Source organism: Cherax quadricarinatus, chromosome 54 (genome assembly GCF_038502225.1).
Source record: "Cherax quadricarinatus isolate ZL_2023a chromosome 54, ASM3850222v1, whole genome shotgun sequence".
Lineage (NCBI taxonomy): Eukaryota > Metazoa > Arthropoda > Malacostraca > Decapoda > Parastacidae > Cherax > Cherax quadricarinatus.
The window spans coordinates 22,750,429-22,763,550 of NC_091345.1; the positions used below are offsets into that span (position 1 = coordinate 22,750,429).

The window sequence follows — 13,122 nt, forward strand, 5'->3', positions numbered from 1 at the left end:
CAGCCACTTTTTGAGTTATTATTGGCTTTAGGCGATTTGTTGTAGTATGTCCTCACGCACAAATACCGAAGGTGAGGTAAGGACAGTTTGGAGAGTAGTACAAAGTAGATACTGTAAATGGGTTTAGTAGAGGATCAGAGGATGCAGATACAGACAAATTATAAGTGCCATAAGAAAAACATTTATGAAAAGCAACTGAGGCCAAGAATAACAGACACGCAAACAAGAAAAAATAGAGGGAATGTGGAGAAAAGCATAATTAAAACAATTTTAATTATGACATCATTGACTTGACATCTCTTGTTTTGAAGTTCTAGTTATCCACCCTATCATTTTTTTCTTGCAGTTATAACAACAAGGGTACGTAAGTACCCTTGTCTTAAAATATGCTCATTTTTTCACCATAATCTACCTTGTCCATAATTACTATCGGATTTGTTTTGGTTCGTAAGGTCAAGTCCAGGATCTTTCCTTAATTCATGGTATAACTTAACAAATCTTTGAGGACAATTGTGTTGCAGAGGTCTGAGCAAAGAATTAAGAAAAGATCCTAGACTTCACCTTACGAAACAGAGAAAGCAATTGCTATAGTAATTATGGACAAGGTAGATTATAGTGGAAAAATGAACATATTAGAAGACAGGGGTACTTAGGTGCCCCTGAACATTCTGTTGAGTGGTTTGAGTTTCTCTTGTACTCAGATCTTGTTTGTATTGCCTCCATTCTTCCGTGACGTAGTACCTAAAACTTATCGTCACTGAACATCATATTGTTGTCATTGGCTCACTGGAAGGTTAATATCAGCGTGGAGACTCGCAGTGTCTGCTATGATTTATGTCACAGTCTATGTCAGATATGAGAATGAGGAAGAGAAGTGGGGCGAGTACCATGCCTTGGAGGATAACTTTTCTCCGGAGTTAACGTTTCCCCCTGATAAAAATAAATGTGGGTGGTTGCTTTTGTTTAGCAGTAGTAGTACTGTAGGTGTGATGTTTTAGGCAGTATTAGGTTGTGGAGAAAGATCTTCACGTATGTGTATGCCATAGTGGTGCCAGCGCTATAGTGGAGCTACGGCAAATGTGTATGAACGGCGGGGTAGCTGGTTCTATGGTGGACCTTGGCAGCAGCAGCTGCTGCCTTAATGTTGGATCCAGTGGTCTGAGATAGAGGTGGAAATTCACTTTTAGGGAGTTGTTCCTTGTCTGTTTTCTGGGGTTGTGTATGTGTACAGGCTGCATCTTGTAGACGACTCTGGGTTTCCTCGTAGGACTCAGCAGGAAGAAGTTTTGACTGGGTTCTAGGCTGATGCATCTTCTCTTCTGGTCTACCCTGCTGCGCTGTTGGGATGTGGAGCAGATCCTGGATGAGAGCGTTGAAGGTACTGCAGTGGTACCGCTTTCTTAAGTTCTGCTTTCACCTGCGTCACCGTTCTCGACATGAGAGGTCCCACGCATGGTGTTTTTTGCTTAAACTTGTGGCATAAGATTTTTTGTTTCATAATGAGAAACCTCACTTTATGGGTCACACATTCCCAGTTAATCTTTTTATTGTTTTTCTTCTTCTTACTGGTGCGTTCCTACTTAAGTTACCTTAGATGTTAAGTTGTTGTACTATAGTCCTCTTCAACCTCTCTTAACACTCCTTACATCTCTTATTGGGAGGCTGTGGCACTGTGCCTTGCATGTGGCATTATGCCTACCATATCACATAGGTTAATATACTATATATTCCTCAAGTACTTTTAACCAAGCTTAAGTCTGGCTACTACAACATCAATGTGTTTACATTGCAAGTTGGTCCATAAATGTACTTATTTACGTTCATGTTTATAGTGAGTTATAGATGTACTCGGGCTTCTGACAGCATTACTATAACGTTCACTTTCATTATTTACATCTCTCCCAACATTACTCATAATGCTAGACAGCCATACCAAAATTTTATTGAATATTTCTCTTCAAGATAGAAAGGGAAAGCTGATGATTTTTAATGGAAAATATTTTGCCACTAACTTGTGGTTTAGGGAAAACTTTTCTTTAATTTTTTTTACTCTCTAAATGGAAACTTATTGAGAAGACGTTTTTGTATGGAAAGAAACTTGGGTGGAAACTTAAGTGGCGGAAAACTCGTTTATGGGGGCTGACAATAATGAAGGTATTGTGTTTATGTCAGCACAGAAAGAATTGTGTCAGGTGGTCTAAAAAGACCACCGTATATAGTGAACATGACGGAGAAAATGGTTGAAGACAGAGACAAAAGAGGGAGACATTTCTTTGTGTCTTATACAGTAGTTTGAGAATTATTGTTGCAAACTAAGAGTCAAAACAACCATTATTTATAGTGTTGTTGTTGTTGTTGTCTCCAGAAAATACTTAAACCTTTTTCAAGGATTGACAAGAAAACTGTTGTGTGGTTCCGTGGACTGGAGCGTCACCAGTTTCCGCTCACCATGAGGTGGGCCAAAGCAGCATGGGTTCGACTCCTTGGCTAGTAGCGCTGTTATATATATATATATATATATATATATATATATATATATATGTATATATATATATATATATATATATATATATATATATCGTGCCGAATATGTAAAACTGGTCAATTAGCAAGAACTCATTTAAAATTAAGTCCTTTCTAAAATTTTCTCTTATAAGTTTAAAGATATATTTTTTTCATTAATGTTAATGTAAAATTTTTTAATTTTGCTCCAAAAGAATCTTAGAAAACTTACCTAACCTTATTATAACAAGAACAATTTATTTTAGCCTAACCCAATTAAATATATTTTAGATTTGTTTACAAAAATTTAATACTAAACAAACACAGTGAAATATATTTTTTTCGTTAGGTTCAGAATGATTTTGGAGAAATTATTGCATACACAAATTTTCACTTGTCCTATATGGCAAGATGAGCGTTGCTATTTAAGCCAAGATCGCAAGTTCTGCCTATTCGGCACGACATATATATATATATATATATATATATATATATATATATATATATATATATATATGTGTGTGTGTGTGTGTGTGTGTGCCGAATACGAAAAATTAATCAGTTAGCAAGAACTCGTTTAAAATTAAGTCCTTTCTAAAATTTTCTCTTATACGTTTAAAGATATACTCTTTTTTTATTTACGCTAATGTAAAAATTAATAATTTTGTACTAAAAGCACCTTAGAAAACTTACCTAACCTTATTATAAGCGCAATCTAATTTAGCCTAATCCAATATATTTTAGATAAGTTTACAATAATTTAATAATAATAAACAATGAAATATATTTTTTGTTAGTTCAGAATGATTTTTGCGAAATTATTGCATACACAAATTTTCGCTTGCCTTATTCGACAAGAAGAGCGTTGCCATTTAAGCCAAAATAGCAAGTTTTACCTATTCGGCACGACATGTGTATATCTATCTGGGGGGTATTCCAGGGGTCAACTCCTCCGCTGCCCAGTCCATGGCTAGGCATCACAGTGGGTCAGGGCCTGATCAACCAAGCTCTTACTACCAGCCACACTCAATTCTGTTATCTGTTAGTGTACTCACGGTGCCCTTGCTTTTCATTAGGGGGGATGTTGCACCGCTTGCCCAGTCTTTTGCTTTCGTAAAGAGTGATTTCCGTGTACAGATTTGGGACTAGTCCCTCTAGGATTTTCCAGGTGAAAATTATGATGCATCTTTCTCGCTTGCATTCCAAGGAGTACACGTCAAGGTGCTTCAAGTGATCCCAGTAATTGAGGTGTTTGATTATTCTTATACATGCAATGAAAGTTTTCCGTATATTCTCCAGATCTGCAGTTTCGCCTGCCTTGAAAGTGGCCGTTAGTGTACACCAGTATTCCCCCCCCCCCACACACACACACACACATTCCCTAGGCTTGTACAGCCTACTGATCTCATTCCAAGTTTCTTATTCTTAGTAAAAATTTTTTTATAAAATCTCTCTCACTGGCTCATGTTTTGAACTTCCTCACCACACGGCCAACCTCTCTTTTACTCTCCATATACTCCGCTCTCCCTATACCATTTCTATACTGCAAAAACCTCTCATATGCTAACTTTTTATTTTCTTTTTCCTGATTCCACTAATTGTTTCCTCTTGTCACACCCATCCTCCTGTACTATACAAACCTCTGTTGCACACACTCACATTCTTGACTCTACCCCAAACATCTTCATGAATACATGAGCGATGCTTCTGGTGATCATTGCTTCCCGCGGTCTGGTCCCGGACCAGGCCTCCTGGTGGATGAAGACCTGATCAACCAAGATGTTATTACTGACCGTACGCCGTGCAGCTTACGAACCATACCTCTGGAAATAAATGGTATAAAATACCGACACAATGGCAATATAAACACAAATGCAGTATAATGTGATCCTTTATTGACTACGTTTCGCCCACACAGTGGGCTTTTTCAAGTCACAAACAGAACTACCTGGGGTGGAAGGAACGCGAGTATTTATAGTCCGGCTGAGGTCAGGTGAAGAATGCTGCATCTGATGATGTACCGAGTGGCGTTATAGAGTCTAAAAACTTGGGTAGCTTGGAAAGGAGATTGGATAAGTTTGTGAGCAGACCTTCTACAGTGTTCTTATGTGGGATAGCGATGAAGAAGTTTCTTGGCAAGTGGTTCAGCTATGTTATAGAAGCCACTATTCTGGTTGAAGTTGTCGGATATAGAAATGAGTGACGATTCCAGGATTCTTCGGTATTGAGTGTTGTCTTCTGTGGCGATAAGTCTTGAGTTTCTGTAGTTTATCAAGTGGTTGTGTGAATTACGGTGTTGTACGCAGGCATTCCTTGTGTCGTCAGACCTGCTTGCGTATTGGTGTTCTGAAATACGTGTTTGGAGGTCCCTTGATGTTTCGCCCACGTATAACTTGTTGCAGTCATTACAAGGGATTATGTATACCCCTGCAGAGGATGGAGGCTTGTCCTGTCTACTACTGGTGATGTCCTTGATGGTCGTGGTTGTGGAGGTAGATACTTGGAATGATGTTTTGGCAAAAATGTTGGAAACATGTTTGGCAATGGAGTTGGTGGGAAGGACTATGTATCTCTTCTCGGCAGTGTCTTCTCTGGGTGTGTTGAAGATGTTTAATGCTCGCCGTCTGCAGTCTCTGATGAAGTGACGAGGATAGTGGAGTTTAGAAAATATTTGTTCAATTATAGTGCGAAACGTAGTCAATAAAGGATCACATTATACTGCATTTGTGTTTATATTGCCAACCATACCTCTGCTGGCCAGGCACTAATTTGAGGAACTTGTCTAGTTCCCTCTTGAAGACAGCCATAGGTTTGTTGGTAATTTCCCTTGCGCACGGAGGGTGTTGAGACGGGGACCTCTGACACTCGACGATTTCTCTCTTAGTGTACTCGTTACTCCCCTCCTTTTTATTGATGGTACTTTACGCCGTCTACCAAGTCTCACTTTCACAAAGAGTGATCCTAGTGTGCAGGTTTTGGACCAGTTCCTGCAAGATTTTTCAGGTGTAAATCATGATATACCTTTCTTGCCTGTTCCAAGGAATACAGTTGAGGGAATTTCAGGTGTTCCCAGTAGATGTTTGAGTGTATACTGGCACTGAGTGTCCTCTGTACGTTTTCTAACTTGTCAGTCTCATTTGCCTTGAAGGAAGCTATTAGTATACAGAAGTATTCCAGCCTGGAGAGAACAAGTGACTTGAAGAGTATCATCATTGGCTCAGCATATCTTGTCTTGACATCATTACTTCTAGGTAATGATGTTGAATGATTTCACTTTGTTCTGTACTTATTTTGTCTATTTCCTTCATTCTTCTAGAGCGGAGTAACTGAGACTTGTCCTCATTGAACATGATGTCTGCTGCCCACTGGAAAACTTAATATAACCCTCATGAAAATTCACTGTCTTTATGAATGCCACTTTTATTGAGATTCTGGTTTAATCAGCATAGGATATTACAGGACTATCAGTTTTGTCTTTGTGTCGGGTATAAGAATGAGAAACAGAAGTGGGGTGAGTACTGTGTCTTGAGAGACAGAGCTTTTCACTGTGGCAACCTCTGACTTCACTCTGATTACCACTACTCTCTAGATTCTTTTTTATTTTTGTACGCATTTTGTGCGCTATCGCACCATGATCACTCTTGCCGATGGCTTTTGCAAAATCAGTGTACATAACATTTAGCTTGTCTTCAGCGCATCCAAGGCCATATCGTAATGGTCTGACTACTGTAAAAGGCTGGACTTTACATGATGTAAACACTTTGTACTCCATCTTCTCCGGCCAGAGTTTCATCTCAAGCATCAGAGAGTCTGCTGCCTTTGAGATGAGATATCAATCATCTTCACTTGTAGGGTGAGAGCCTCTCTCTCTCACTCTCACCCATTCTCAGTCATTTTCACTGCCACACTTACTCTCCACTCACCAGTGGTAATGCTCGTCCCACCAAACTAACAATAATTATGTTGGTTGTGGTTATGTTAAAGTTAACTCTTGTCTGTGTGTGTGTTGCAGCAGCAGGGCATGCGTGAGGGGCCAGGAAAGCCTCCGCCTGACAAGGATGAAGCTCCATCCAGAACCTCATCCAGGATACGCTTGGAGGAGGTCCTCGCTCAGCCGGGACCCTATCCTCAGGTGAGTTACCTTCAGGTGAATTACCCTCAGTTGAGTTACCCTCAGTTGAGTCACCCTCAGTTGAGTTACCCTCAGGTGAGTTAACCTCAGGTGAACTACCCTCAGGTGAGCTACCCTTAGGTGAGTTACCCTCATGTGAACTACCCTCAGGTGAGCTACCCTCTAGTGAGTTACTCTCAGGTGAACTACCCTCAGGTGAGCTACCCTCTAGTGAGTTACTCTCAGGTGAACTACCCCAGGTGAGTTACCCCAGGTGCTACCATCAGGTGACCTATTTCAAGCTACCCTCGGGTGCTACAGTTGGATGCTACTCTTATGTGCTTACCTCTATTATAATTACTTTTATTGGTAATAAAGTAACTTATTAAAAGTATTGGTAGAAGTAATTTATTATAATAATAATTATTATTATTATTATTAGCAGCTGTAGTAGTAAATTATGTAGTAAGAGTAGTAGCATTAATGGTAAATAGTAATAGTTTGTGAGACTAGTGTGCACTTGTGTGCACACTATACGAGTCTCAATAAAATATTACCGATGATTTCCCTGCCATTGAGAGAGTCACTTGTTGATTGTTCTATCTTGAGGGAATATAGGAAGTCCTGAGTGAGCCGTGAGAGAGAGAGAGAGAGAGAGAGAGAGAGAGAGAGAGAGAGAGAGAGAGAGAGAGAGAGAGAGAGAGAGAGAGAGAGAGAGAGAGAGAGAGAGAGAGAATGTCTTGCGAAAGACAAAACAGAAATTAAATCTGTAAATAATGCCTTCAGTTAATATATATATATATATATATATATATATATATATATATATATATATATATATATATATATATATATATTATATACACATCCATACACACACACACACGTGTGTGTGTGTGTGTGTGTGTGTGTGTGTGTGTGTGTGCGGGGCCAGGAGCTCAGACTCGACCCCTGCAACCTCAGCTGGTGAGTACACGTACGTGATAAAGGTGGGAGTTAGGTCAGAAGGAGAGCGTGAGAATAGGATGTAAGAGGAAGAGGGAAGCAGGAAGTTGTGTGGTTGGGTACCCCAGACGTGCTTAATACAGACCAAGGAGAGAGGCAGGGAGGGAAAGCTGCAGTAAGGAAATAAGAGCACTGAACATGGCTAGAGAGGGATAGGTGGCAGGCATGGTGGAGGTAAAGAGTGATATGCGGAAGTGATAGAGGAGTCAGTCAAAGATTTATTTCCACATGGAACAGTAAAGCAATAGCAAAGAACTACAGACCAATAACACTAACATCCCATATCATAAAAATCTTGGAAAGGGTTCTGAGAAGCAAGATCGTCACTCATCTAGATACCCATCAGTTAAACAACCCAGGGCAACATGGGTTAAGAGCAGGTATCTCCTGCCTGTCCCAACTACTGGACCACTATGACAAGGTCCTGGACAAACAAAATGCAGATGTTGTATACACAGACTTTGCAAAAGCCTTTGACAAGTTTGACCATGGTGTAATAGCTCACAAAATGTGTGATAAAGTAATAACAGGAAAAGTTGGTAGATAGATTTATAATTTCCTAACAGAGCACAAAATGTAGTAGTAAAGAGAGTAAAGTGTGAAGCAGCTACTGTGAAAAGCTCTGTTCCACAAGGTACAGTACTCGCTCCCATCCTGTTCCTCACCCTCATATCTGACATAGACAGGGATGTAAGCCACAGCACTGATGACACCCGAATTTGCATAACAGTGTCCTCCATTGAAGACACTGCAAGACTCCAGGCGGACATCAACCAAATCTTTAAATGGGTCTCAGAAAACAATATGAAGTTCAGTGATGAAAAATTTCAATTTCTCCGATATGGAAAACATGAGGAAATTAAAACTTTATTAGAGTATAAAACAAATTCCAACCACACAATAGAGTGAAAAACTAACGCAAAAGACCTGGGAGTGATAATGTCAGAGGATCTCACTTTCAAGGACCATAACATTGTGTCAGTCGCATCTGCTAGAAAAATGACAGGATGAATAATGAGAACCTTCAAAACTAGCTATGCTAAGCCCATGACGACACTCTTCAGTTCGCTTTCTTTATCTAGGCTGGAACATTGCTGCGCAATAACAGCACCTTTCAAGGCAGGTGAAATTGCTGACCTAGAAAATGTACAGAGAACCTTCACGGTGCTCATAACTGCTAAAAACACCTCAGTTACTGGGAACACTTGCAGTTCCTCAACCTGTACTCCCTAGAACGCAGGCGGGAGAGATACATGATTATATACACTTGGAAGATCCTAGAGGGATTAGTACCAGACTTGCAAAAGACTTGGTAGATGATGCAGCATCCCTCCAATGAAAAGCAGGGGCATCACTAGCATGATAAGAGACAACACAATAAGCGTCAGGAGCCCAAGACTTTTCAACTGCCTCCCAGCAGTTGAGCACTCCACCTTATGATTACCAACAGTCCACCTTACGATTACCAGTAGACCCCTGGCTGTCTTCAAGCAGGTGCTGGACAGGCACCTAAAGTCAGTACCTGACCAACCGGGCTGTAGTTCATACGTTGGGTTGTGTGTGGCCAACAGTAACAGCTTGGTTGATCAAGCCCTGATCCACCATGAGGCCTGGTCACAGACCGGGCCGTGGACCGGGCCTTGGGGGCGTTGACCCCCGATCCCTCTGAAGGTATACTGCAGGTAATTATACAATAAGTAGTCTCACTTGTAAGTTTGAGTGTGAATCACAGGTAGAGTTATAGAGAGAGATGTAACTCTTATATTCTGCTTAAGAGACCAATTTGAGTTTTTTTTGTGTGTACAGGTGGTGCTGCCATCTAGCGGCACCTACTGGGATGAACATGCTATGGATGCTGACCATCACTACCTCACTAACAACTCGAACAAGTTCGAGACGGATGAGACAGCCACCTACTATCGTCGCTACTTCCTTGGTAACGTAAGTACATTGTCTTTCTCACTAGACCTTTCATACCTAGCCTATCAGGATTTTTTTTTACATTTCTGAATCCATATTGTTGCTTTTGATATGAATCCTGTTAAGGTGGTCTATTTATCACTTTAATACTTTCTTCATCACTCTTTATGGAACAAATACCAGTGTCACTTATGTTGCAACTAAGACCATTGTGGTGAATGGTTTGAAAAACCGACAAGTTGAAGATTGAGACACTTATGCAGCATATGGGAATCTTTATTCAGGAAACGTTTCGCCACACAGTGGCTTCATCAGTCCAATACAAAGAGAAAGGCGTAAGGAGAGGAGTATGAGGTAATCAGTCCCTTAGCCTGGAGTCGATGTGTTCAGTCCATCAATCTTGTAGAATGTGATGGACTGAACACATCGACTCCAGGCTGAGGGACTGATTACCTCATACTCCTCCTCTCCTTACGCCTTTCTCTTTGTATTGGACTGATGAAGCCACTGTGTGGCGAAACGTTTCCTGAATAAAGATTCCCATATGCTGCATAAGTGTCTCAATCTTCAACTAAGACCATATTATATATGCATCTTGTGTCATATTGAAAAATGCAGTAGAAGCCTCATATCCGTGGTTTCAGTTATCCGCTGTTTACTATGGCCCAAAAATAATTTTTGCTTAATATTGGCCCCAAAGCAGGTCTTCTAAGCCTATGAGAAGCTGTGAAATGCTTTCCATTGGTGATAAAGTGCTAATTCTAGACTTATTTTGCATAATTTATCAATTAAACTTTATCATAGGTATGTATGTAAACGAAAGATGACCTATATATAGGGTTTGTTATTATTCACTGTTTCAGGTATCCACAGTAGGTCTTGGAATGTATCCCCTGTGGATACCGGGGTCCTACTGTATGTACATTATCAAAGGTGCTAACAAAGCCTATTAACCCAAACATCCATGTTAAGAAATTATTCTTTTTTCTAACTTTTGCTAGGATCTTCAGTTTTGTGGAGTGATTGAATAAGATGATGAAGACACAGTAAGTTACTTAGTTACAATAGAAATACAGTGGGACAAAATATGTTACCAATTATGTATGAGAGTTGAAGGAAGACTGTAAGAAGAATAGGGAGAGAATTGGATGAAAGCTGTCTCAAGTAAGATAAGATGAGGTATTGTTTAATGATTGCTTTGAAATGATTGGCAGATAGGGGGGTCTTTAGATACTTCAGGCAAATCTTAGTAGAACCTTGTACGTGCATTGCGTTTTTGCATAGGTTGAGTTGGATACAGGTGATGTCAAAGAGGCTTTTGTGTCTTGCGTTATATAAGCCTGTGTTCTGTTGGAGCTATCAAGGAAAAGTTCCAGAGAATGAATTATATTGGAATTGATTATCGTTCATATATAGGAAGGTATTAATGGCTTAGCGGATTCAAAAAGTATTCATTCACCGCTTCCAGACTTTAACCAAACTCCATTTATAAAGGCCCCGCTTTAAAGTGCTTCACTTTATGGAGTTTCACTAATACAGTGGTTTTCAGTTATACCCATTCTTCATTTATTCAGACTTCCTACAATATATTAACCACTCACTATAAGCTAAGGACTAAAATATTTTAAGGTAAGTACAGTAGGGCCCCACTTATACGGCAAGTTAGGTTCCAGGCTACTGTCGCAAAGCAGACATCGCCGGAAAGCAGAATGCCATTTTTTTCCACTTATAAATGCATATAAATGCCAGATAACAAGTTTACAATAATATATATTAAGTTAACAATAGAACTAGGCATCAAAAACAATAAAAAGTAAAATACACACACAGTACACTCATTATTTACCTCAAAATATTTGAAGAGTGTCATCATGGGCTTGGCCTCCCTAGTTTTGAAGGTTCTCATTATCCATCCCATCATTTTTCTAGCAGATGCGATTGAAACAATGTTATGGTCTTTGAAGGTGAGATCCTCTGACATGATCACTCCCAGTTTTTTTACGTTAGTTTTTCGCTCTATTGTGTGGTTGGAATTTGTCTTATACTCCGATGTAGTTTTAATTTCCTCACGTTTTCCATATCGAAGTAATTGAAATTTCTCATCATTGAAGTTCATATTGTTTTCTGCGGCCCATTTAAAGATTTGGTTGATGTCCACCTGGAGTCTTGCAGTGTTTTCAATGGAGGACACTGTCATGCAAACTCGGGTGTCATCTGCAAAGAAAGACAGTGCTGTGGCTTACATCCCTGTCTATGTCAGATATGAGGATGAGGAACAGGATGGGAGCAAGTACTGTGCCTTGTGGAGCAGAGCTCTTCACCGTAGCCGCCTCATTATTATTATAATAAAAAAGAAGCGCCAAGCCACAAGGACTATAGAAGCCGCCTCAGACTTTATTTACTACTACTCTTTGTGTTCTATTTGTTAGGAAATTATAGATCCATCTACCAACTTTTCCTGTTATTTCTCTATCGCGCATTTTGTGCACTATTACACCGTGGTCACACTTGTCAAAGGCTTTTGCAAAGACTGTATACTACATCTACATTTTGTTTGTCTTCTACTTCATCCAGGACCTTGTCATAGTGGTCCAGTAGTTGGGGCAGACAGGAGCGACCTGCTCTAAACCTATGTTGACCTGGGTTGTGTAACTGATGGGTATCTAGATGGGTAGCGATCTTGCTTCTTAGAACCCTTTCAAAGATTTTTTATGATATGGGACGTTAGTGCTATCGGTTTGTAGTTCTTTGGTATTGCTTTACTGCTTCCTTTGTGGAGTGGGGCTATGTCTGTTGTTTTAGCAGCTGTGGGACGACTCCTGTGTCCATGCTCCCTCTCCATAAGATGTTAAAAGCACATGATAGGGGCTTCTTGCAGTTCTTGATATCAGTCCGGGAATTCTTTCATGATTTTTAGTTGGATATTGAGGCTCTGTTTCCAAACATCTCAGTATTAAGAGTGAGTCACCCACGCATAACAGTGTTGTTGAGATGAGTCGGATATGAGTGAGAGACGACAAAAGTTGTCATCTATCACTGAAGCTCTGACTTTATGGGGACGACCTACTTCCACTAGTGGGCTCAACTTGTATATAATCACACAACTGCTGCATCGCTCCAGTCCTTCCACTAGCTCCTTTATAAAAGACTCAGTTCTCAGGTGTCTATATTAGATTGGGAAAACTATCTCTCATTACAGATACCTTGGGGGTTACACATCTTACTCATCAACATTGCATTCACAGCCTCATCACCGCCTCTAATTTGTCTTTTTCGATATATTGATACGTTAAGTTTATCATTACTGACTAAATTAACTTTACTTCCAACATTTCTCGTTTGCATACAACCCTTGTGTGCAAGGGTTGTATGCAAACTTCAGTATTTTAATTCCTTCCTGTAATTAGTCTCATGATAAACAGTTTTGCTTTACCACGGTGCTATCAACACCAACTCCAAGGCTGAGGGACTGATTACCTCATCTTTTGTATATACTTCTACTGTCTTCTAGTTATGTCCTAGAATCTGTATTGATAAAGCCACTGGATGGCGAAACATCTACAATAAAGATAACCAGATGTTGC

General features: G+C 40.0%; 1 protein-coding gene across 12 annotated transcripts in view; it reads left to right on the top strand.

Annotated features, from left to right (window-relative positions):
- Positions 1-13,122, top strand: part of RapGAP1 (Rap GTPase activating protein 1) — a 388,752-nt gene that overhangs the window by 323,049 nt on the left and 52,581 nt on the right. For 9 of the 12 annotated variants that reach the window (XM_070096729.1, XM_070096728.1, XM_070096732.1 and 6 more), the window contains 2 exons: positions 6,515-6,634; positions 9,425-9,559. In XM_070096729.1, the coding sequence (XP_069952830.1) occupies positions 6,515-6,634; positions 9,425-9,559 (255 nt within the window). The remainder of the gene's footprint in view (positions 1-6,514; positions 6,635-9,424; positions 9,560-13,122) is intronic. The other 3 variants (XM_070096730.1, XM_070096736.1, XM_070096738.1) reach the window with 1 other exon arrangement.